This window comes from Poecilia mexicana, unplaced genomic scaffold, assembly GCF_051168715.1.
Source record: "Poecilia mexicana isolate PSO_F unplaced genomic scaffold, ASM5116871v1 scaffold_5, whole genome shotgun sequence".
In the NCBI taxonomy this organism is placed as follows: domain Eukaryota; kingdom Metazoa; phylum Chordata; class Actinopteri; order Cyprinodontiformes; family Poeciliidae; genus Poecilia; species Poecilia mexicana.
Window position 1 is genome coordinate 27,825,643 of NW_028263374.1, and position 26,260 is coordinate 27,851,902.

A 26,260-nucleotide genomic window follows, 5' to 3' on the forward strand; every position below is an offset into this window, starting at 1 on the left:
CCAAAATGACATAGAAGGCTCTTTATGTCAAAAACTTTATTAAACTGCTTAAAATGCATCATCCGGCCACATCGGCCAAATATGTAACAAAACAACAAAGTCAAAGCTATGCAAAATCAGAATAAAACCAACAAAATGAGTTTCAGAGCCAAGAGACAGAAAAATGAAAACAAATCAGATCACATGACTCCAGTTTAACAACTTCCTGTTTGTCAAAAGAATTGTTAATAAAGTTTTTTTTTAAGCGGTCAGCAGCTGCTGCATCATAACAAACATGGCGGCGGGTTCTCTGTGACGCGGTTTTAATTAAATGTTGGCTTTTTTAACGCTCTAGTCGGTTCGGCGTGTTTCTCCGCGGATTAGGATGGAGCCCGGCCCTTTTCCAGAGGCGGTTCCGGCCCGGAAGGTGACTGTGGTCGGTTCGGAGCTGGTGGAGAACTACACGGTACGGCTGCTAGCTAGGGCTGTGGCAAGACTGATGCTAAATGAAACATTCAGACAGGCTGCAGCCCCTCTGTTTGACAGTTGAAGGCTTTAGATCTGCCGTTGTCATAGTAACACATTCTGTCTCGTTTAATGAAACAGTCATCAGGGCTACATCACACACAGTGATGCTACATCACACACAGTGATGTAGCTTTCCTACATTTTAGCGATTAAAGCTTACAGTTACAAGAAGGATCAAATCTAGTTTATCATAAGTTTGTAATAATAAGACCAGAAAAACAAGATTTCAAAAATTTAAACACCGAGTTATGGCTCTTAAAATCACGGGAAAGGCAGCAGACGCTCAGTGAGTCTCTCCATAAGGAGGGGACGCTGCAAAGGTCAATTAGAAGCTGGTTGTTCATACTGGGCTTTATGCAAGTAAATTAATGGAAAGTTAAATGAAAGGAAAATGATGTGCAACATGTGCATCCAATCCAAGTCAGCTGTTACATTCCAGAGCCAAAGACAACATCAGAAGCTTCTGATGTTGCTTCGGCCCATTGCTCAATGGGCCGAAGTTTTCTCTCAGATCAGATTAGGATGAAATCCTAAAACATTTAGAGATCCAGAAGGACCACTAGATGAAATACTTGTCAATAGGATGTTAAAGGTCACCAGAAGCAACAATGACCAGTCTAAATCAATCTGGACTTCCAGAACCTCAGCAGAACCACAGGGTATTCTCCTCCATGCCATGCTTCATTGACTCAGTGATGCATCAATGCAGCACCAACTGAGCACCAGATTACCGTAACAGTTAAACAGATCTGCTGTGTTTTGATGCAGTGACCATGGAGACGGCTTTGTTGTTTTCCTTCAGGTCTACGTCATCGATGTAATGGACGGTCTGCACCGGTGGACGGTGAAGCACCGCTACAGCGATTTCTACGAGCTGCATGAGAAGGTGAGCAACAGCCCATTACATGGTGACAGTTTTAATAAATATGTAAAAAACATATATTTTTTTTAAAAACAAACTGCAGCTTTAACTTCTTTTCCCTCCCATCTCAAACCCATAGCTGACGGTGGAGAAGAAGGTGGACCGCCGTCTCCTTCCTCCCAAGAAGATCCTGGGGAAGAACTCCAAGAGTCTGGTGGAGCGGCGGCAGAAGGAGCTGGAGCTCTACCTGCAGACGCTGCTGCAGCAGTTTCCAGAGGCCACGCCCACTCCCCTCGCCTACTTCCTGCACTTCCACCTCTATGTGAGTATCACCTGAGCAGGTGCACTACGACCAGCTCGTTTAATTATGGCTGACAGAAAACTTCCTGCTCCAGTTTTTAAAAAATAACTAAAATCAACTTTTTTGAGCATTGCATCATGCCATAATGTTATTCACTCATCAAAACCACACTGCGGTGGTACTTTGATTCTTTCATGCCTGTTTGAGAAATCCTTTAATCTCCGTGGCAACCATTCTGCTGTTTAAAACACCTGATTGGACCTAGCCTCACCTACAAGGTGCAGCTCTTCCTTAGAGCTGCAGGGGGGTACAAAGCACCTGCTCTGCTACAAAACAACCAGACTGTTTTATTGTCTTCCTGTTTCATAACAGCTTGATGTTGAAACAAAAGGAGAATAGAAAGTCAGACTGAAAATGTGGCTGTCAGGCAGGGGACTGACAGCCACATTTGTCAGTCCCCTGACTGGTCATAATCAGCAGTTCTCCTTTTCTCTCTGTGATGTTCAGGTTTTTCTCTGCAATGTTTTTTCAACTGATAGTTGATTTCTGGTTCTTGTTGTTAAATCCAAAATGAAATCCTTTTAATCTCTTGTTTCAGGAGATTAATGGCATCACAGCAGCGCTGGCAGAGGAGCTCTTCCATAAAGGTCAGAGGAACCATTTTACACCGTTTTTAGACGAAGAGGCAGAACCACCGAAAACTTCTGGATCTGCTGGGTGAAATGCCGGTGACATCTAGCTGCTGTGTCTCTGTGCTGCAGGGGAGCAGCTGCTGCAGGCAGGAGAGGTGTTTTCTCTGCGTCCGCTGCAGCTTTACTCCGTCTCCCAGCAGCTCCGCCTGGCCACGCCCACCTGCCTCAGCGGAGACGCCAGAACGGACCTGGGACACATCCTGGACTTCACCTGCAGGCTGCGCTACCTCAAGGTAACGCCGCCTAACTGCGTGTTCCTGCTGCAGAGTGTATGGGTGTTCATGCAGGTTCTGGTTCTGGTTAGATTTCAGGGAGCAGAGGTCCAGTAGGAACCAGTAACATCGAGGAGAGCAGTCTCCCCTTCGACCTGTCGGTGTTCAAGTCCCTGCTGCAGATTGAGGTAACTTCAGCTCCCACAATGCTTCAGCAGGACGACCGGCATGAGATCTGAGAACATTTAACTCCTGATGTTCTCCAAAGTTCTGACGATGGCTCCGAGATGTCGACGTCCCAGACAGGTTGATCATGTTTGTGCTGAAAGCGTCTCTTTGTCTCCATCCTCAGATCAGCGACTGCAGCTCGCAGCAGATCCAGGGTCTGCCATCCCTGAGGGCCAGCCTGGCTACGCTGAGCCTCCACCGCTCCACTGAGTCTATGATGGTGAGTCCGTCCAGAACCTGAAGCTAGAACCTGGAGCCTGGGTCCAGATGCACCAGAACCTGAACCTGTGATCTCGTCCCTCCCTCCAGTCCATCCTTGTCCCAGAGGCCAGTGAGTTCCCACAGTGGGAGCCTGAGGGGGCGGAGCCTGGTTGTCCTGTCACGGCACTGGTTCCTGTCTGGAGACACCTGACCACGCTGGACATGAGCCACAACTGCATCGGCGCCGTCGACGACTCAGTGGTGAGTCAGGGTTAGTCTAGCTTCACCTAACCCTGAGTTAGTCTGATCGGTCAGGATTAGCCTGACCTAAAAACTAATGAAACCTCAGAGTCTCTTTGAGCCTAATTCTGTAAACTATGATCTAATTAAAGATAAATAAAAAATAATCTAGTTGAACACAAAGGATCTGAAAGTTTCGTCCTCCTGGTCAGGAATAATTTTATTCCACCTTAAATGTGACGCTAAGCTATAAAATAAACCGATACTTTGGGCGTCAGTGGAAATATAGAAACTGCAATAGCCAGGTTCTATTATTGTTCCGTCCTGTAAACTGAACCTTTGGAGTCAGATTGTCAGACATTTTCCTCCAGATGTTCTCCAGATCATTCAGCTCTCTGGAGGAGAGCTGAACTCGGGACACCACTGGTGGAGAAAAGGAAAACATCTGAATGGTTCTGCAGACTGCTTCCTGGATGGGTGGGGTCATGTGGGGGGGCGGGGTTATGATGATGACTAACCTGAAGACGAGCATCCTGCCTTGACAGTTGAACTTAATCCTGTTGAACTTGGACCAAAACCAGACTGACCCAAACAGCTTTTTTAAACCGATTTCTCCTCTCACCGATAAAGTTCATTATTTTCTGCAGACCAGTGAAGGGAACATTCAGAAAGGTCATGGTGTTTAATGTGTGGATTTATGCAAACGTTGAAGTTCTGTAGTCTCTGTAGGAAATGTTGCTGTGTGTGTAGTGTGTGTGTCAGCGTGGAGCTGATGGTGTTCCCGTTGCAGAAACTCATCCCGAAGGTGGAGTTTCTGGACCTGAGCTACAACCAGCTGTCGTCTGTGGAGAACCTGCAGGTCCGTCCAGCACCGTCCTGAACCATCGGAACCGCAGGTCCTGTCTGATGCTGAGCCGCCTGTTTTGTTGTTTCCTGCAGCACCTCTACAGCCTGGTGCACGTGGACCTGAGCTACAACCGCCTGCGCAGCCTGGAGGCGGCTCACACGCGGCTGGGGAACATCAAGACGCTGAGCCTGGCAGGGAACCACCTGGAGACGCTCAGCGGCCTCTCCAAGCTCTACTCTCTGGTCAACCTGGACCTGAGCCACAACCAGCTGGCACAGGTAACCCTGGTGTTAGCGTAACCACCATTATGCTAACGGCTGGTTAGCATAATGGACTCTGTACTCCATTCAGTACATGACTGATGAGGCACCAACTCCTCTCGAGTCAGATGTACAAATCCAAAATCCATTATAGAACCTTGCATTTCAGTTTTACTGATTAAAGCTTTTAATTGTTTTGTAATCTGTACCGAACCAAAGAACCGCAATAGAACAACAATAAGCCAGAAAAACCAAAGAATATTTAATATAAGGTTAATTTGATTTCTTAAAATTTAGATGTTTACTTTGGCTGACCTTCTTTTCGGACAAATATTGCAAATTGTGTATAACCTTATATTTATCTCTCACTTATCCTTTTCCACAAATATCAGTCACTTTGTTGTGAAAATTGTCCTTTTTCTGTCTCATTTTTAAAAATCTGGCGGCCAAAAAGGAAATTGGCCATTAACAGGTCTATCCCAGCTGTATTTACTCTATTTTTCTGATTGTCTTTTCAATGCATAGAAGAAGAGCACCTGTTGCCTGTTGTGCCTATGGGGCTCAGCACTGCCCTCTATCAGTGAGGCACGGTACTTCCTGCCTCACCATTCACATTTTCACTGTACATTCATTTATGGACAATCAGAAAGATTAAATGTATCACTCGCATTCATTGAATATGTTAAGCAGATTGTGGAACATCAACATGTAGGACATTTGTAATTAAACAAGTGTGTTGGTGAAGAGAATAGAAATAACTTCCTGCTTCATTCACTGTGTGGCACAGCGCCTCCTGAGGTGAGGCACAGTACTGCACTGTCTCACTCCAGACTCTTTCCATAAACATGTTCAAATGAAAAACGAATTGATGTTCTCTCATCATTGTTGGCATCTATTTTACTTCTCATGTAGCTAATCTCCCCAGGCTGCATGTCTCTGCCTCCATTATGAGCTACAATGACCTGGTTTAATGGTTTCCAGTAAAAACCTGTTCATGGTGGATCTCTGTGTGTTTTCCCAGCTGGAGGAGATCAGGAACATTGGAGCGCTGCCCTGCTTGGAGAAACTCAACCTGTCCAGTAACCCCATGTGCATTATCCCAGACTACAGAACCAAGGTTCTGGCCCAGTTTGGGGACCGGGCAGCAGAGGTAGGCTCTTCTCCTGGCCCAGTTCTTCTAAACCAGCTGGTCCTGGTGACTGAATCAGAGGCTTTTCTGTCTAAATCCGGTAGATTAATCATCTGACAGGAGGAGGAGACGAGAAGAAGGTCTCCTGTGTTATAATAGTTTTGGGTTTTTCATTATAGTGTAACTTTATTTCATCGTGACTTTTTGTTTGTCTAATTCAGTTAGTTTTAATTAGGTTTTAGAGTGCGTTTGTTGGTGTTTATTAGTTAAAATGTTTTCTCAGTTTCAGTTTTTGTTATTTTGTTTGTTCTGGTTCACTGTAATAACCTTGGAGATGCCATGTCTGTAACCTGTTGCGTCCCGGTCGTGGTCAGGTGAGCCTGGACTGCAGAGCGACGACGGAGAAGGAGCTGGACACGGTGGAAGTGCTGAAAGCCATTCAGAAAGCCAAAGAGGTCAAAGATCGCATGAGCAGCAGCGATAAGAAGGTAAACAGGAAGTCGGAGTTTTAAGCTCTTCTGCGGATGATACAGTGGTTGTTCACTAAAATATTCATTTTCTATTTAGTTTGTTCTGTTTCATGTAGGGCTGCAGCTCACAATTATAATCATAATCTATTATAATGACAATGAATTGGATTTTAAAAATGGTCATATTCTGCTGATTTTTTATTTTATCATTACGTCTTTCTTATATAATATTATAAATATATTAAAAGATGGAAATAATGAATTAACTTTTTTTTTAATCAGAAACATTTTCCTGTTTAAAATCCGGTTCCTTTAATGACCGTGTGCTCATTCGTAGCGAAGGACATCAAGGGATCTGTGCTGATCCCCAGTTTGAGTTGAGCTGTAGCGAATCAGAGCCGAGCTAAAACCGAAGCATTGATCTCCTCCGCTGCTGGTTGAGCTGCTCCTCTCTCTGTTGTCAGATCAGTGAGGACTCCAGGGCGTCTGCAGCTCCTCCTGCCTCCTCCTCTTCGTCCTGCCCCAGCCAAGGTAATCATGTATGTATCAGGCTGTGCTTGGCAGAGGGAGTATGAACCAATCACATCATGCCCCGCCCCCCCGGGTCAGATTGGCTGCTGGACCGCCCAGACAGACCCAGTCTCGTCCCACTGACGCTTTCAGCTTCTCTTTGTTCAGGACTGACCAGCAGAGAGGACGACCCCGACCCCCCCGCCGCCCCTCCCCCTGTAGACGCCGCACCCCCTCCTAACATCTCCGACACACACCTCCTGTCCGCTGAACCTGCTCAGGTGAGGCTCAGACACGCCTGATCACCATGGTAACCACGTGGCTGGAGCAGTTGGCACCGGATCAGAGCGACTCTGATGTGATGCTAACTAGCATCTGTGGCTAAATCTGGCATATTTACATATTGATTAATATGAAACTCCACCTTAAATGATGCTAAACGTTCAGATGTTACATCCACCAGAAGGCCCAGTGCCTCCACCTCAACAATATTTATGATGACCTTTAACCTCTCAATGCCTGAATTTATATCCAATTATCATTAAGAATATTTTGGCAGGGTGTTTGGGGATAAGCGGCTAAAATGGGGTGAAAGGTCAGCTCTCAGGTCTTCTGTGGAGACTTTTGTCTCGCTCTGAGGTTTCTGGGTTTTTATTGTGTGTGTGTGTGTGTGTGTGTGTGTGTGTGTGTGTGTGTGTGTGTGTGTGTGTGTGTGTGTGTGTGTGTGTGTGTTTACTCCTGTAGATAAAACACTCTGCACTCAGCCAACCTGAACAGCCACTCCCACCAGCGAACGCAGCTTCTTCCTCTGCAGCCGTCTGGTCAGTGGAGCTCAGTGATCTGAAAGCACAGAAATGTCTCAGTAAAACAAATGAAATGTGATTTAATGTTTTTAAAACTCAAACCGCCGTGTAAACCTAATTTTTAAATTCTTTTTCTTCCAGCTGTTTCTGCTCAGCTTCCTTTTCCAGTCGCCTGCAGGATCGTTGCTCCGCCTGCAGCGCCACCTGCTGTCCGCTGCTCCCCTCTTTTCTATTCGCCCTGTCCCTGTCCAACAAAGACTTCATTACCCAGCTCTCCCAGCGGCTCAGCTCCATCCTGAGGGAGCAGAAGACGAAGAGAGGAGAGGAAGAGGAGGAGGAGGAGGAGGAAGAGCGGCGGTCTGATTCCAGAGACGTTCAGTCTGAAGTGCAGACCACCGACGTCGGCAGTCGCAGGTGATTCATCCGCTCTCTCTGTCGCTTTCTGTTTTCTTCCCATTAGTTTCCCTCAGAGAATTTATAATTATTCATTTCACTCTTTGTTAAAGTATTTAATGCTTTAATAAAGCAGCAAATTTCAATCTTTGCTCAATTGTTCTGTTTACCTGAATTTTTCTAAAGGTGTAAAGTTCTCACCTGTCTGGAACATCCAGAACTTAAAGCTGCAGTTTGGAACTTTTATTAAAAATGTTTTATTTTTTTACATATTTGTTAACAAACAAATAAGGCAGATAATCTCCTACGCCTCCTCCCTTCCTCTGCCCTGAAGAAATAAATTGCTCCCGTCCAAAAACAACCAGTCAGAGCCAGGAGGCGGGTCTTAGCGCTGTCAGTAATCCTCATGTACTCACTGCTAAATGTAGTAATGGCAACTTACGGTTACAGGAACCAGTGGTGGCTATGCTAACTAGCCTGAGCATTCATGACAGGCTATGCTAACTGCAGCATAGCAGAGATCAAGGAGGGGAGTGAGGATGATTGACAGCGCTAAGACCCACCTCCTGGCTCTGATTTGTTGTTTATAGTCAGAACTGGGAGAAGGCAGAGGAGCTCAATCTTTTTCACAGATCATCTGTCTGTGACGATGTAGTGACAGTTTCAATAAACATGTTGAATAATATTTTTTATAAAGTATTAAACATGTCAAAGTTTATTTCAGTTTAAATATTTCTAATGAAAGCAGCTGAAATCTGTCAGCTTTTAGAAAACCTTCCTGCTGCTCAGCTTAATTCGGGACTTTTCTTCAAGATGGCTTCCTCCCTTTGCTCCGCAGTCTGAGCTCCAGGGACGGCTACTTTGAGATGGGCCTGGATGACTCTGGGGAGGAGGTGGTTGGCTCCGCCCCCTTCCCGGAGGGGGAGGAGCCTGGCGTCCGGCCAGAGGAGCCGAGCGAGGAGCAGCTGGAGGTTCGGGTCCGCAGAGTTCTGTGGTGCTGCTGTGTCCTGGTCGGCGAGGAGGTGAAGCAGAGGGGGGCGTGTCTGGTTCTGACGGACCGGCTGCTGGCGCTGCTCTGCTGGTCACGTGACTCCCTGTCAGCCAATCAGGAGAGAGGTAAGCACCTGGCTTTATATGGAGAAAAGAAGATATTATTGTTTAAAATAATTATCTAAAATATTTTATTTAAATGATATAAATATTTTATTATTGTTTTGTCTATAATAATAATATTAATATTGATTTGTTGTAAATAATATTATAAATATTGTGGTTAGTTTATAATATTACTAATTTCCCAGGAAGAACTTTCTGAAGTTTTATTTGATCTAACCTCTGAGGTTCTGAATGGGTTTGGGTCTGGATCCGTCTGGGTCAGCTGATGCCGCTCAGGTAATCGTGTTTCAGATCTTTCCTCAGGCCCGGACCAGAGTCCAGATGTGGAGGAGGTTCTGTCGGGCCTCCAGGCGGATCTGGTGGTACCATACTCCCAGGTTCTGCTGAACTGCCCGGCCGAGCTCCAGGACTCCTGCCTCTCGTTTGGAATCAAAACGGGTCAGAACCGCTGGTTCGTCTTCTCTGAAGCCGAGGAGGTCCGACAGACCAGAACCGAGCTGAACGGGCTGCTTCAGGTCAGAGTCGGCGCCGTGGTTCGATTCAAATGTCGGGTTGAATTTGTCTCCCATTCAGAACCTTCATGTTGGGTCAGAACCTTCTTGAGGTGTATATTTTCATCTGGTTCTGGTTCTGGTTCTTCTAGGACCCCTCAGACCTCCTGGCTCCTCCTCTTCCTCAGCTCCTTCCTCCTTCGCTCCTCAGCCCCTGGGAGGTGGAGGAGAGTCTGGCAGCTCAGGGAGGATTCCCCACCTACATCCTCTGCTCCTCTTCCTCCTCTCCTTCCTCTTCCTCGCCGGCCTCCGGTTCCGCCCAGCTCCCCTCCGATCTCGGCTCGGAGGACGCCGGCCTCTTGTCGCTCCTCTTCCTCACGCCCAGAACCCTCTGGGTTCTCCGGATGGACTTCAGGCAGCTGTGGATGGACCGTGCCCCTGTCCCCCTGTCCTCCTCTTCCTCCTCCTCTTCGTCATCCTGGTGCAGGCTGGTCCGTTTGGCCCTCGGCTCGGTTCTCCTTCACCCCGACCAGAGAGAGATGGGAGACAGACCCGACCGCATTTCCTGTCCAGACCCGCAGCACCGCCTCAGGTTCTGACCCGACTCTCTGAGGCTGTTTTCAGATCCGATAGTCCGATTCATTTGGGCACCAAACATTTGTTCACTTCCAGCTGCTGCGGTTCTCTTTCACACTGCTCTGAGTCAGGCAATCCAAACTGATTGAAAAACCTGCTCCCCTCCTCACCTGGGGGGGCGCTGTTCCAAGAACTACCGAAGGAATTGACACAAAAAAGAAAACGCTGAATGTAACTTCCTTCTTTACAAAATGTAAACAAAAACACCGTAGCGTCAGATTTTAGTGATTGTAGGATTCCTCTTCTCTAGTGTTTGATTAGCACGTTTGTTTGGTTGTATTTACCCAGAATTCCCAGCGTTATAGTCCACTTCCTGCTTTTGGAGCAGTCTGTGATCTCCTTGCTGTTCACATATGCATTCAAACCGAACCAGAGTTCGCTTTAATCGAACCGAGACCGAGGTGTGTTGGTTGAGTTCGATTAGCGTTCACACCTCCCCAAACGAACCGGACTTTCTAGACAAACAAACTGGATTTGAATTAAAGCAAATTAAACACGGCTGGCATCATGTTTCCACCAGGAGGCGCCACTCTGTGGATCTGCTGGCTGAAGGTCAGAGGCTGCTGCTGCTCTTCCCTCTGGCCCAGGACAGGAGCTCCTTCCTGGGGGAGCTGAGCCAGAGGAGAGCCTCCCTGGAGGGGCTGAAGGTGGTGGCGCTGCCCCGGCCCTGCAGGCCCTGCCCAGGCCCAGCTGGACCCGGTGAGGACCAGCTAATACCACTAGGGGGCGCACTACTTCAACATGATGATAGTCCAGTCTACTAGTTGCTGTGATGTCATAGAAACAGAGAATAAAATGGTTCATAGCTACTTACAGGCTTTATTAGCTAATTTCACAGCAAACACTTAACAAAAGACGACTTGGCTGGAAGTCTGTTAAGCAGAGAAAAAACATTTTTAAAAAGTCGCTGCAGAGAAAAGAATCGACTAGGTCGTCTCATCTGACTGCTGCTTGTTTCCAGGCTGCTGTCAAACCAAGGAGCCCTGCTGCTGCTGCAGCGACAGGAAGTCAGGCTGCAGCGACAGGAAGTCAGGCTGCAGCGACAGGAAGTCAGGCTGCAGCGACAGGAAGTCAGGCTGCAGCGACAGGAAGTCAGGCTGCAGCAGGTGGGTGTTGTTGCAATATGCAATTAATTGCATTATAAATTAAATCCAGCTAATTGATTTATTGTTTCTCTCTCTACCAAAAATTTGATGACTAAAGTCTTCAGTCTGGTGCTTTGGTCTCAACTGACCCTTATTTCAAGGACAATTTTCTTTACAGAGACTTCATAACTTGTTTTATTTGTTGTTTCTGTTTTTATTTATTTATTTTGGATACTTAAAAAGTGTAGCAGTGTTAAATGTTCATTAGAATTTAATATGAGAATGTGTATTACCATTATATTACTTGAAAACTGTCTCAAAATAACTATATTATCATTTATCGGAGTAACTTTTCAAATTGTTAAACTTACAAATTCAAAATAATAATAAAAAAACACGTCTGAGATTAATCTCAAAACTTCTGAGTGTTTTTGGTGGAAATGTTCAAAGTCAGAAATTACTAAGCTTTTTTTCTCATAAATTTTCCAAGCAAATTTTCAACTTTTTAAACTCAGAAATTGTTCTCCCCCCTTACCCCCAGAAAATTTCATTTATTTGGTGAAAATTTATTTTTTCCTATCTAATTGACCTTAATGCACTGTTGTAAAAGACAGATTAAATTTAATGACAATTAAATACATAACTAAATATGTATGATTGCAAAATTTATTAGTCGATTTTATTTTAGCACTTTTTTCCAACATTCCATCCAGCTGTCTGAAGCCCCTTGGCGCCCTCTGGTGGCCTCTCTTTGAAAGACACCGAGCTGGATGGGGTTTTATGATCTGCCTGTTTCTGTCTGTTGGTGACATAATTGGATGTTTTTGTTTCTCTCTGCAGTCGGGACTCATTGAGACTCCAAGGTGACGAGAACCAGCCGCCGCCCCACCTGGTCCCGGGCCTCTCACCTGGACTGAAGCTCCTGGCCGGACTCAGAGGCCAGCAGCTGCTCTCCTACTTCAGCAGATACTTAGCTCAGGTGAAGCATTTCAAACGACTCACACTCTCTCCTCTCGTCACTAGAGTACAAGAATAAAGTCCTAACTTTATGAGAACTATTTGAAACTTTGTTAAAATGAGGAACGCTGAGCATCTTGTGAAGTTACATTTAGTATCTGTTTTAAAAAAATGAAACAATGAATCTTTTAACACATCAGCACCAAATTATTATCAGCAGCAGCAGAACCTTGAGAGGACTAGAAGGAAGAACCAGATGGACTGAGCTGCTCACCTCAAATAAAAACTTTTTCTCATTAAAACGACTCTCAACATTTACAACTTCTCTGTAATATTGCATTTTTATTCTACTAATACTATGACTTTATCGTCATAAGTTAAACAATCAGCCTGTTAATTAATTGGGACACTGCTGCCACCTAGTGGAGGCTCGTTTATCCGTTAGATAAACATTTATTATTTAAGATAAAAACTTTTTTTCTGTAAATTTATTTATGTCTGTACATTTTCTGTATTTAATTTCCCTATGATTATACTTTAATTTATCATGCAATTAATTGATTTATTGCTTATTGCAACAGGCCTATCTATTAATCATCTTTTGCTATTCAGTTATTAATCTAATAAATAATCCCCAGATCTGTATTAATGTTAAGTGAAGCAGAAAGGATTTTCACATGTTGATGTTAGAAGTATTTTTTATTGTTTTTTAGCTGCTGTTGATTTTTAGGAAGGAAATGTTTATTTTCTGATTCAATAAAGGAATAAAAGTATTATTTGAATTTGTAATATTGTATGAAAAGACTAAAATGGTTAAATGAAAAATCTGCAGAATGTGACAGTTAATCGGTAGAATAATCAATAACTAAAATAGGCAGTTGTGTTTCCGGACCATTGAAGGTCCTTTTGGTTCTGATGGTTCTTCCCCGACCCAGTCGCAGGCCGAGGAGCTGAGGCATGTCTGCTGGCTCTCTGTGCTGCTCTACAAGGCTCCAGAAAGTGAGGTCACTTCCTGCCTGCTGCTGTCCACTGAGGCCATCTACTTCCTGCTGGACGACTCCGTCCCGCCGCTGCATCCCCACTCAGGTAGGACTGCCAGGAGCGGACCGGTTCTGGTGATTATATGCCGACCCGGCGTCCTCATGTCCACTGTCCCTGTGTGTCTCAGGGACAGACGCTCCAAGCCCTGAGGACGCTGAGACGAGTCTCTGCAGCTGCCTGAGCGTCCGGCTGGCTGAGCTGCAGGCCGTCAACGTGGGACTGTTTGACCAGAACTTCAGGGTGGTAGGTGAGTGGACCCGTCCCTGGGCCTGTCGCACCAATAAATCAATTAATTGCATTGCAAATTGAAACAACCTCAATTCCATTTGCTCGATTTATCGTTTTTCTCTTTCTGCCAAAAACTCTGACTAAAGTCTTCAGTCTGGTGCTTCGGTCTCAACTAGCCCTTTTCTTTGAAGGACAATTTTGTTTAAAGAGACTTCATAATTAATTTTGTTGTTTTGTTGTGGCTAAAACACCTATCATGATGTAAGCGCTTCATATCAGTTGATGTAGATAATTATTGATTAGTTTTTTTGTTTTAAATATCTGAAATATTGCCAAAATGCTGGCCGGATCTTACCTGTTATTTCCACAGTTTTCACTCAGCGCTGTTGTTGTTTATTATTTATCAGATATGAGGGAAAACCTTAAACTGCTGCTGTGCCAGTTACTGAACAAGTTGTTGCTAGGTAACCAGATAATGAGTCAGTTGCTAGGTAACCAAAGAGTGAGTAAGTGAGTTGATGCCACCAGTTAGCTTAGCTAGCCGAGGTTAAACAGCTAGTCTTTCCTCTGCCTACATCCCCCAGAATGCTTTGTGGTTCTGGATTGGAGTTCAGAGAATATTTTCTTTATTGAACATTCTATCAGATTTATTATCTATTGATATTGATCTAGTGTCTATTGCAATATTGATTTATTGTCCAGCCCTTGATGCTTCTCTTGTTTTGCTTATTTATTTTAGATATTTAAAATTTCTTCCACTTCCAGTGTTAAATGTTCATTAGAGTTTAAAGTTTATTGATCTGTGATGATGTGTTTTTGGATTATTATACCATGATTATTTTATCACTTAAAAATGATCTCAAAACAACAATATTATTATTCATTGCAATAACTTTTGGATCAATTTATCGTCCAGTGAAGTGTCCTACCATGACAGGCCTACCTGTCCCCGTGTCCTGACCGTCTGTGTCCCTGCAGGACGCTCTGCGGACCAGGTGGTCTGCTGTCTCAGCAGGGACAGCTACGGGACAAGCGTCTTCCTGCAGCGGCTGATGGCAGCTCTCAGCCTGCAGCAGCAGCAGCATCCGCCCCAACCCGACCCGTCCGACCAGGACTTCTACTCCCAGTTCACCGGTAACCCAGAGGACAGACGGAGACATGTCCCTCCTGATCTCCAGATCTGACTGCGTGTGTCTCCCCCTGCAGGGAAGATGCAGAACTACGAGCTGGTCCACAGCAGCAGTGTGCGCTTCATTTACCCCAGCGACGAGGAGATGGGAGATCTGACCTTCATCGTGTCAGAGAGGAAGACCTCTGCCAGTGAGGTGCCTCCGTCCTCCTGCAGCATCCTGCTCTACCTGCTCGTCTTCCAGGTGAAAACTGCTGTCCTTCGTCTTCTGAGACAAACTGGACACCTTAGGGAGCGTCTTCAGGCGGTGGCAGCGTCATGCTCTGGGACTGCTGGAGCTGCTTTCTCTCATCAGCGATGCTCTAAAGACAACCTCTGTCCTCCTTTAGACCAGTGGTGTCCAAACTGTTTGCCACTAGGGGCAAAATCCTTCAGTTGAAAGCAGTGGGGGGCAAAAAAGTATTTAAAAATTTACTTTTTGTGCTTTTGGCTTTAGTTTTCTTATAAGAAAACTAAAGCAAAATTGTAAATCATTACAAATAGAACACCTTAAAAAAGGTTTTGCACTATTGCATTATAACACTGGTCCACAGTTTCTGACTTTTTTGGGATTGCACAAAATCCTTCAGAGGGCCACAAATGGCCCGCGGGCCACACTTTGGACACCTCTGCTTTACAGACTTACCCCCTGGTGGCGCCATGGTGACCCTGGTAACCATGGTAACCTCTCTGTCTGTCCTGCAGGTCCAAATGCCCAGCCAGCCGTCCGCCTCCACTGAGCGGTCTCCTGTCCTCCAGCCCCGGACACTGGTCCTCACTGGGACGGACGTCTTCCTGCTGGACGAGGACTACGTCAGCTACCCTCTGCCGGACTTCGCCAAGGAGCCGCCGTCCAGGTGGGACACAGAACTATTCGGGTCTCACATCCACTTCTAATCTGTCAGTCAGCCACAAACCATGACAAGTCCGTTGTTGGGAGATTTCCATCCTGGGATGATTTGAGATTTTAACCCAGCATGTCCAGGTGACTCACTTCTAGCCTCACCTGGTTGTATATTATTATTATATTTGACTAATCCAAAGACGACGGCTGAGCAAATCATAACAGTTATGATTTACTACAGAGTTTAGGGGCTCTCTCTATCTAAAATCTTCTCCTCCTCCTTCCAAGGCATTATGGGATATGTAGTCCTAAATGTCCTTTATAACAATTCCAGCTCAGATTATATTAAGATAATAAGTCCTAAACAAATCCTTAATGCACCTGGTCTGAGGAAGTGACTCTGTCCTCCTGTCTCCATGGTTACATCATGCTGTCCTCCTGTCCCGTCCTGCAGAGGGCGCTACCAGCTGTGTGAGGCCCGACGGATCCGGGACCTGGACCGGGTTCTGCTGGGCTACCAGCCCTATCCCCAGGCCCTGACCCTGGTGTTTGACGACCTGCCGGGTCCGGACCTGCTCTGCCACCTCACCATGGACCACTTCGCCCCCGCCGGCCCGGAGGCTCCGCCCCCGGGGGGCGTGGCCGGCGGCCAGGGCGAGGTGCAGTGGTGCATCTTTGTGCCAGGGGGTGACAGCAGGGAGCGGCTGATCTCGCTGCTCGCCCGCCAGTGGGAGGCGCTGTGCAGCCGGGAGCTTCCTGTCGAGCTCACAGGCTGATTGGACGCTGGGGTCCACTGTCGCCATGAAGACCGCTGTCTGGACCTGGGGGGTGCTCCTAGTGGACCCGACTCTAGTTGAAGTTATTTTTAGGCGTCTCGATGTCTGCTGCTGGAAGCGCCGAAGATTCAGAGCCGCTCGTTTTTTAAAAACAGGAAGTGAAACAAATGGACTGGTGTTGCACTGCAGGGGGCGCTGCAGCACGACCACAGGAGTCTAATGCTCAATATTATGTTGATGCACTGCAAAAACACAAAATCTTACAAATTAATTTTGGTCTAGTTTCTAGCACAAATATCTTAGTTGTCTTGAGATCAGACAAAACTAACTTACAAGTTACTTTTCTGCAAGATATAAGAGCTTGTTTTAAGTTGATTATTCCTTAATATCGATTAAAATGCGCTAGTTCCATTGGCAAATTATTTCACTTATAACAAGACATTTTTCAGATTATAATAGATAAAATAATCTGTTGTTAGAAATAGTACTTTTTAATCAATATTAAGGAATTATTGACTTTAAACCAGCTCCTATTTATTGCTGAAAAGGTACTTTTAAGACTGTTTTGTCCTACTTCCAGTGTAATAAGATATTTGCATTAGAAACTCCACAAAATGATTTTGTGTATCTGCAGTGCGTAATCTTTAAATAAATGAACTCAGCACAAATACCGGAGACAGGGACAGTTACTTTCAGAAATTAATCTGGGTTACTTAGCCTGTTATCGGATGAAAATATCACGAAGTTATTCATTCACGTAGAAATGTAGCGGTTTCAAGCTAAATATTCAGTGTGAAACTGCTACATTTATAAATGAATGAATAACTTGGTGAAAAAACTGACAAATGAACCAACCACTGTTTTCTCTAAATAACCCAAATTATTGCTGTTGATTTTGTAACTTTATAAACCTCAGTCCCCCCAACATAAACAAGTGATTCCAAAGCTGCTTGATTTCTTCCTAAATATGCTTTAAAACCAAAAGTTGATTTCATGTGTTTATTTTCTCTGTTCTGCTGCATAAATCCATTTGCACACACACTTTCACCCAGCTGCTTGGCACAATCTGCTCTGAACGTTGTATTTCTTGCACATTATTATACCAGACGGAACAGTATTAACGGACTGTATGTCGAAGCTTTTTATTAATATTAATTTAACAGGATTGTTGCTTTATGACAGACTGGATGTTTTTCATCCTGAAACATTAAAAAGATTAGGTTTCTAACAATGTTTCCAACATGAAGTCTTAAATATCATAATCACTGTTATTATAGTGTTGTATTTTTTTTCTATATATGCACATTCCCAGAGTTTGTTTTTGTATTTTACAGTCAGCATGACTGAATGGAGAACCCGTAAGTTTGTTCTGAAGATGAAAGCCATTGAATAAAAGTCAGACTGAAACCTTTTTCTGGCTTTGTTTCATGATTGGTCAATTGTTTCAATCTCAGAAAAGAGGATTTCGATTTGCCGACCGCTGACGTAAACTGCTTGTGTGGAGCAAAATTAATTTCACATAATCTCTAAAGCCTAATGTATTCATATGCATAAGAAGGGTATTGTATATCTAATTTCAGTATGATTTAGTCTTATAAACGTATAATATAGTTTGTTAGTCATAGTTCCTCCCCTCCCCCCGCCCTTTAATTACAGTTTATTTAATTTAACGAAAATATTTTATGTTTTCGTTAACTATAGTAACCTTGGTTATTAAAGGACAGATTGGTTAACCATGAAAACTCAGTCATCCATCATGACTGATGGATGACTGTCAAATCTGTCATGGCAACAGATGACAGATTTGACAGTTTGTGTTGTCATGACAACACAAACCTGTTGTCATGGCAACCCACATCATGAAGATCCTGGAGAAAATCCAGTTGAAGTAGGAAACTACAGAACAGTCCGCTGCAGGTTGCTTATCGCTGTCGATAGGCAGACGCCATCTTGGACCAGTCAAACCCGGTCAGAGCGGGATGGTGAAGGTTGACAATATGCTCTTATGTTACTGTTGTGTGCTTCGTCATATGATGTTTTCTTGAATTTCCAATAAAGCGATAAAAAAAGGATTGCTTGTAGCCATGGAGATGAAGACACCATCTTGGACCTGCCTCACCCGGTCTGTTTGTCGCCGTGGAGACAATGACGCCATCTTGGACCTTCTTGGTCAGAGTGGCATCATATGTTGTTTATCGGCGTGGGGACGCTGACGCCATCTTGGATCTGCCTCACTCGGACATGGGATGATGAAGGATGCTTATCGGCGTGGGGACGCTGACGCCATCTTGGATCTGCCTCACCGTGACGGAGCAGGATGATGGTCTATGTTTTCTCCTGAGCGTTTAACCCGATTCAGCCTGATCTGCTGTCAGAACCGGAAGGAGACCCAGGTGGGCCATGACTAGCTGACAACCACACCGCAGCTAACCTGATTTAAAAGCTATATTATGTAAATAACTAGAATTAAGTTAGGAAGAAATAGTCACCAGTTGGCTTCAGCTCTGGTCTGTAGTACATCTGATGACCTCGTAATAGTTTTCTACTGAATGCAACTTTTCACAGAACTCCGTATTAGTAGTTTTGCTGTTTTCAGATTAAATCATGCAGTTGCTTTAGTTTTCCCACCATAGTTAGGTGTTGATCCAATGGAAGCCTTTTGAAACCTCATAAATCTGAACAAGACCCATCAGAAGCTGCTCAGCAGGAACTGGATGACTTTGGGGTTAAAAAGCATCAAACGCACCGCCACCCATCAACTCATTAAACTTCCTCCATTTCCTGTCATTCATCTCTGCTCATCATAAAACCCAGCTCACTTCCTTTCTGCGGCAGGCAGAAAACAGAGATACTGTACCAGGAAGTGCCTGATCAGCAAAAGCAGGAATCTAACCCGCGGTTGGCTTTCTGCTGGTTCCACTGAGGTCAGCCGACTGATGGGAAGCAACTTCTGTTCAGGCCTTTGTTTCCAGGAGGACCCGAGGAACTCTGCTAGGGATAAATGGGTCACTTCCTTCTGTAGGAACAAACACTGTGACATGACGAAGCATTTTTAAAGAACAAAGCGGGTCAACTGGACTCCAGAACCTGTACCACTAGAGCTGATGGTTGCTGTTCCATCACTAAAGCTGCTTCGTCTTTGTCCTCTTTTGCCACACTGCAAAAACGCAAAATCTTACCAAGTATTTTGGTCTACGTTTTAGTGCAAATATCTTGAAATAAGACAAAACTAACTTATAAGTAAAGATTTAGGAGCTTGCTGTAAGGCAATAATTTCTTTGATGTAAAAGTATCGGGTTCATTGGCAGATTAATTCACTTATAAAAAATGTCTTGTTTACGAGTGCGCTCTGCATACAAACAACCATTTATTTGCCGTGATATGAGCTTAAAGTGAAATGTGTAAAGTTAGCTCACCAAAGGATTGTGTTAAAAGTAATAATGGATAAGTTTCTTAAGACCAGGTCAATCAAAAGAAAAGCTGAAGATAGTGGTGGAAAGAAGCAATGCCAGGACTACTTATCAGAGGAATTCGTGTCTGCATGAATATATTTCAGTTTCTAGGCGTGAGTTGGCTTTGTTTTTAGAATAGTATTAGATTAACAGTGTGCCACCGACACGCACTGCTGCAGCTGTGAGGTGTTTAGCAGCGCTACACCCTGCGCTGACTAGCTGCATCTTAACGCCTAAAATAAAATAATTATTTATGTCCGACCGGAAGAACATTTTTATTTTGCCAAAGGAACTCAAGTTTATTTTTTTTTATTGTGCTTCTAAACTAAAAGTAGCCCTAAAATTTTATTAATGCGCACATTAATAACATCAGATTACCCTGCAGGTGTTTAGTTTGGTTTGAAATTAAATCAATGGGTGCATTATTACACAATAACTGACTCTAAATAGGAACATGAACATAAATGCCTGAAGCCCAATACCATATGTGATCAGTCTTACATGTGTGTGTCCTGTACAGTCAAGAAAGTCCAAGTTTCAAGAAGTAAGTGCAAACTATAAGTAAGTGTAATTCATGTAGGTTTCAGAGTTAAATCACAGCTGATAAACTGAACTGACTGAAGCTTGCAGAAATTGTGCTTTACGTAGCATTTTTAAAGCTGGTGAAACCAATTTGACTCAACGTGTTTGGAAACTGTCCTGAATCTTGTGACTGGATGTTCAGTGCTTACATTGTGCAGATGTGTGTGAAACATCTGGCAGGATCAAAACTGCTGCAGAGGACTCCGCAAGCATTTAAGGTCTGGATCACTTATCGCCTGCTTCCTGCCATTGTTCGACAGGTTTGCATTTTGACCTTTAACCCTGAGTTAGGTCGCTCTCACTGCGCCTGCTGACCAAGTCCATCTTGGTTAAAACAGGAAGTCAGCTTTCACATTTTGTTCTCTTTTTTCCACCCTGAGAAGCAGACAGCTGAAGAGGAAATCCGTCTCAGTGGTACCACCGCAACTGCCCGATGGAGGGAAAATCCTCCGAAGACTTCCTGTCTAGTAGATTCACGGTTCCTTAAAACCTCTTAGACAGAAGTTTACATCCAATCATCACAGGCTTGATACATTATATCAGATCTTTTAATGTCACATTTAAGCTAAAAACAAAGTCTGCATACAGGATTAACATGCATCTACCTCAACTCAAAGTCAAAGTTTAATTTATTGTCAGTTCACCAAGTAACACTTTATTTAAAGGGTGTGCAAAAGACAGAGGTGGGCAGAGAATCCAAAAAGTATAAGTAAAAGTAGCACTACTTTGTCCAAAAAATTACTCAAGTAAGAGTAAAAACGTATTTGGTAAAAACTCTAACTCAGGTACTGAATAAATTATCAAATTATCATTTAATATTTAAAAATTACATAATCAGACAGACCAGTATAAGGTTAAGTGGACATTTTGACGTTTTAAGGACCAAAATGACAATAATTCATATAAGTGAAAAAGAAAAAAAAAATCAGGTGAAAGAAAATTTTTCCAAATCAGTTTCTTTCAATAAAAGAAATTATGAAACTTTAATAAAAGCTGCAGGTGTGTGTTTGTGTCTGGTGAAATTTGGTTAAAACATGTTTGTTTTTCATTCTGTGGGTAGAAAATCCTGAAATTGTACTCAAGTAAAAGTAAAAAGCACAGTGAAGTAAAGATATTCACTTTTAAAAAAAAAAACTTACTTAAGTAAATATAATTGTGTAAATGTAACAAGTTAACAACTCTGTTTTGCCTCAACGTTTGAATTTGACCAAGTTTTAACCATGTGACCCAAACTGCTCCCCTCAGATAAAAGCCAAAGCCTGAAATCCTGGTAAACTTCTTGGACCTGCAGAGACACCGAATTCACATCATCATGGCCTTCAGTTGATCCCAAGCAAAAATGACGACTCTGATCCAAAATCAGGACCTTCGCTGGTAAGTGGACTTTACCCATGTAGAGCTTTATCAATGACTGAGGCGCAGAAAGATTGAGCTGTTCGGACGCAATAACAGGACGAATGTTTGCAGGAGTCGGAGGGAGGCTTTAAAACCTGCTTGGTTAAACACACAAAGTGAAACATTCTTTGTAGAAATCATTAACAAAACATCAACAATGTTTGTGCCTCATTAGCCACAGTTGGTTGGCAAATCCAATACCAACGCTTTAAGAAAATGGCTGAGATAATCGCAAAATTTTAACAGTACAACCACAAAACTTAGGAGAATTTATAAATCAGTTGCGCTCATCCTCTTGCTGTTTTGATGTCCAACCCACAACTCCTTAAAAAAGTCCTGCATCTGATCCAGACAGTAAACTCGTCGCTCTTATCAGGTGTTTTCCCATCAGGCTTTAAAAACAACTTTTATCAAACCTCTGATAAAAAAAGAACAATCTGGACAAATCGCTACTGCAGAATTACAGGCCGATCTCCAACTGCCCATTCATCAGCAAAATTACTGAAAAACTGTTTCAACACGATGACCAACCGCTCTGACGTCAGTCCGGTTTCCATGGTTACCAGAGTACCGAGACTGTCCTAGTTAAAGTGTTCAATGACATCCACATAAACACAGTGCTGGTTCTGATGCACCTCAGTGCAGCTTTTAACACGGCAAGTATTTTTGTCTAGTTTTTACTGTAAATATACTAGCACACTTGAAATACGACAAAATTAACAAACAACTTTTCAGCAAGAAATAGTCAAGTCAATAATTCCTTAATATTGATGAAAAAGTTTTAGTTCATCTGGAAGATTATTTAAATTATAAAATACTTTTTTCCCATGTTAAAAGTTAAATAATCTGCCAATGGTATAAGAACTTTTTCACCAATACTAAGGAATTATTAACTTAAGCTCCTATTTCTTGTTTGAAGTCAATGAGACTTAAAATAACAAGTCTTGAGTTAGTTTTGTCTTATTTTAAGTGTACTAAGATATATTTATACTGGACCAAAAATACTTGGTAAGATTTTGAGTTTTTGCAGTGTACTGATCATGACTGAATCGACTGGAGAGTTGGGTCGGACTCTCCGGTCCAGTGCTCAACTAGTTCGAATCTTACATAAAGTACTGGGATTTCTTTGTTTCAATAACTTCTCATTGAACCGGACAGAAGTAACATGTGGGGTTCCCCAAGGCTCAATCCGAGGGCCCCTCTTATTCTATACCTACATGCTCCCACTGGCTCAGGTTATAACAGGAAATAAGATTAACTACCATGCTCTACGTTACTATAAATGGTAAATGGACTGAACTTATATAGCGCTTTTCCAATCATTTTGACCAATCAAAGCGCTTTACACTAGAGTCACATTCATACTCACAAAGGCTCACAGATTTATACGCCGATATGCAGATCGATAGGCAATTTGGGGTTAAGTGTGTTACCCAGAGGCACATCGCCATGTGGCAGGAGGAAGCTGGAATCGAAGCTACAATCTTCTGATCACAAGATGATTATTCAACCTACATCACGATGTCACCAGGTGACTCAGAACCATCCAGTCACTGAATAAATGCTTAGAACAGATAAATGTGCCAAAACTTTCTCCAGCTGAACAGAAACAGAACTGAAGTTATTATCTTTGGACCTAAAGAGGAGCGATCTGGAGTCAACTTCAGTTATTACAGCTGGAAACTAGAAATCAGACTCAAATCTGATCTGTAAGAACATAAAAAACAGTTACAAAGTTGGCCTTCTATCACCTGAAGAACATTTCCAATAGTAGAGGAGTGATCCTCTAATCCTGGATTAGAGGATTAGTGCGAATTGGTGAATGTGGCAAGATCTAGAGAAACTCATCCATGCATTTATCTTTAGTCGTATTTATTAATGCAGCAGCGTCTTCACAGGTCTGAATAAAACAATCCTTCAGCTGCAGCTGCTCCAGAATGCTGCTGCTGGTGTTCTGACTAAAACCAGGAAGGTGGAGCTCATCTAAAGTCCCTACAATGACAGAATAGACTTCAAAATACTGTTGGTAGTTTATAAATCACTGAATGGCTTAGCACCACACTGGATTAAAGATCCGCCGTATTGACCTTCCAGACCTCTCAGGTTTTCTGTTTCTGGTTCTGCTCTGCATCCCCAGAACCAGAACCAAACATGGAAAAGTAGCATTCAGCTTCTATGCACCACAAATCTGGATCAAACTTCCACAAAACTGCAAAACAGCTGAAACGCTGAGCTCCTGCTGCAGGTTCTGGTTGTTGATTCCAGATGGTTCTGAAGGTAAACTGGATCAAAAAGACGTTCTTGTTCATGATGTCAGAGCTGCTGGATGTATTTTCTGCTTCTTTTGCGTCCATGTTTCCCTCTGGCTGTTGCAGTTGTGAAGCATTTCAGCGGTACCTCTGCTGGTACCGCCGGGTCACGTGGGAGGAGATGACCTCTACTGAGAGGTTCCTGTCTTTGCCAGTTTCTGTTATGTTTCCTTCCTAGATTAGAGGAAAAAGAAAAAGACGGCAGGCGCTGGGCTCTGGGTAACTTGCTGCTGTTCGTAGTTACTTTCTCACACATCGGGCTCAAAGATTGTGAGGAAATGCGCTGATAACAGCGTCCACGCCTGGATCCACCCTGTTGTTTGTTTTTATAAGAGCTTTGATTTTTTTTTTCTTTTGCGCGGTTCTGTGCTCATAAGAAGGAGGCAGCTTTCAGTTGCCTGACAGTTGTTCCTGCTGGAGTAGTTGTCCATTGTGTTGCTGAACAGAGGATGTTGCTGTCCATGTGTTTTTTCCTGCACTGAGTTGGCAGGTTGAATTTTAAGGTTAAAGTTGTGATAGATTTTCTTTTCTGGACATTTACTCGGCATAACAAAGATACCAGGATTTATTTTGCTTTCTGGATGTGAGACTTTGAGCCATGTTGCTCTTCCTGCTCCTCTTCCTGGATCTCTGCATCCAAACTTCAGGACAACAGCAGGTAAACCGCCTCCAACTCTCTTCTTTCTCCTTTTCACCAGAGATCTAGGTGATCAGATATCGTCTAAAACAGATCTGCAGCCCGAGGTTTCACTTTTTTCAGGTTATCTCCAGAACCGTCTGCTGAATGTATGAAAAAGGTTGATCATCTGCAGGCATGAGCAAGTCAGACAAAAACCTTTTGTCATTAAACAACAGTCAAGAACTCTCTAATATTCATTCTGACTTCACTAAATCTTATTAATGGTCAAAAGTCTACAAACATTCACAACTTGAGACAATAACAACAAGTTGTTCACGTTGGGTTTTGATGTTATTCATTTTTTATTCTTTAGACTTTTAAAAATATCAAACAGTATTTGTAGGACTTGAACTTCAGGGCTGGACAGTAAATCAATAACCATATATATGGTGATAGAAACATGATCATTATCAGTAGATAATGACTTAGCCGCTCAAAATCTCATGGCTAGCTAAGCAAGGTTAGTCGGATCAACTAACTCCCTCGCTCTTTGGTTGCCTAGCAACTCCCTCGCTCTTTGGTTGCCTGGTAACAACCTGCTGAGTAACTTTTGCGCAGCAGTAGCTTCAGGTTTCATCATTGTGCTTCATAACTGCATTAAAATGAAAGACAAAAGCCTGGAGTAAAAACTGTGGGCAAAACAGGAAACGCCACCCCACTAGTGTGGCAGTACTTCAGATATTTAAAACTAAAATCTAATCAATAATTATTGATATCGACTGATATGGAACACATGCAGCCTTAGGTTGCCTTATAATCTGAGGGACGGGTAGAACAGGTTGCTTCCTGGTCACATATTTTACTCTCTAACCCTGAAAAAATGTAACTTCTGGCTCTGAATGGGAAGTATGAGAAATCAATTTTCAGAGGTGCTGTTCAGACAAACTTTGCCAGTATTTGCAGAGCCAGACTCTAAAATCTATGACTCAGAAACCGGTGAATTAGGAGAGATCAGACACTCAAACCACCGGTCCTACATTTCCCATAAAGCCCTTCTTCTTCCCTCCTCAGTCTGGAGCGGTGGGTGGGATTAAAGCGGCACCACTGAACTGACTTTGTTCATGTCTGAGAGACTGATTTTTCTGTTTTTAATAATCAAAGTTTATTTTCACTGGCACCTCTTTCCTGTGGGATTCCTCAGGGTTTGTTACTCTGTCCTCCTCTTTATTTAAGACTTTTACCCTTGAGGCTCCCAAATTATGAAAACTTTTCCATTGCAAACTCCAGTTCAGTCTTCACAGGGCCTTTGCTCTTAAGACCCATCTATTTTTATTTTTATTTTAAAGTTTTTCCTGACCTCTGTGTCATTTGCTTGTTTTTTTAAATTCAGATTCTAGTTTTCTTTTATGTTGAGAACTTTGCCGAGTGATTCTGTTATTAAGTTTCTTTATGAATAAAGGTGACTTTGTTTGGCCACTACTGCTCTCTTTGGGCTCTGGTCTGAGACAACGTCTGCTTCTACGCGGATGATCTTTGGATTTACGGTAAATCCACAGATCGTCAAATACATGATGCATGTTTCATCTGGCCCCTGCTGCAGCGTCTGGGTGACATCCAGGTGACTCTGAATATTCTGACCAGTCAGGCTTCAGTTTTGTGTTCAAAACTCTGCTGCCCTTCATTTAACAAGACCACACAGGCATGATGCTAGCTCCATTAGCTCCCTGCTAAAGGTGTCGTCCTCTGCATCTGAAAGTGGAAAAGTTTAAAGCTGCAGTATGTAACTTTTATAAAGAATTTGGTTTTTTACATATTTACAAACCATCATCATGTTGTGACAGTTTGAAAAGCTCGATGTCCTCCACCTCCTCCCCGAGATATTATTGCCATCTGGAGAAACACACCG

The 26,260-nt window shown here is 43.4% G+C and overlaps 2 protein-coding genes across 2 annotated transcripts in view; both read left to right on the plus strand.

Moving 5' to 3' along the window:
- Nucleotides 1–249: 249 nt before the first annotated feature.
- nisch (nischarin) lies at nucleotides 250–17,408 on the plus strand. The gene is made up of 28 exons (XM_014986247.2): nucleotides 250–445; nucleotides 1,310–1,393; nucleotides 1,509–1,691; nucleotides 2,269–2,317; nucleotides 2,432–2,595; nucleotides 2,667–2,762; nucleotides 2,927–3,022; nucleotides 3,112–3,264; nucleotides 4,034–4,102; nucleotides 4,183–4,368; nucleotides 5,372–5,500; nucleotides 5,854–5,967; nucleotides 6,414–6,480; nucleotides 6,628–6,740; nucleotides 7,204–7,280; nucleotides 7,404–7,676; nucleotides 8,494–8,771; nucleotides 9,063–9,286; nucleotides 9,415–9,854; nucleotides 10,419–10,597; nucleotides 10,860–11,004; nucleotides 11,824–11,962; nucleotides 12,876–13,026; nucleotides 13,109–13,228; nucleotides 14,188–14,343; nucleotides 14,416–14,582; nucleotides 15,083–15,234; nucleotides 15,676–17,408. Exons 1-28 carry the CDS (start codon nucleotides 365–367, stop codon nucleotides 15,995–15,997), a joined length of 4,407 nt encoding a protein of 1,468 aa, XP_014841733.2. The 5' UTR covers nucleotides 250–364; the 3' UTR covers nucleotides 15,998–17,408.
- Nucleotides 17,409–23,843: 6,435 nt separating this feature from the next.
- The window catches only part of stab1 (stabilin 1), a 55,232-nt gene continuing 52,815 nt past the window's right edge, over nucleotides 23,844–26,260 (plus strand). The window contains exon 1 of the mRNA XM_014986250.2: nucleotides 23,844–24,393. Coding sequence (XP_014841736.2) covers nucleotides 24,334–24,393 — 60 coding nt within the window. The 5' untranslated portion in view covers nucleotides 23,844–24,333. The remainder of the gene's footprint in view (nucleotides 24,394–26,260) is intronic.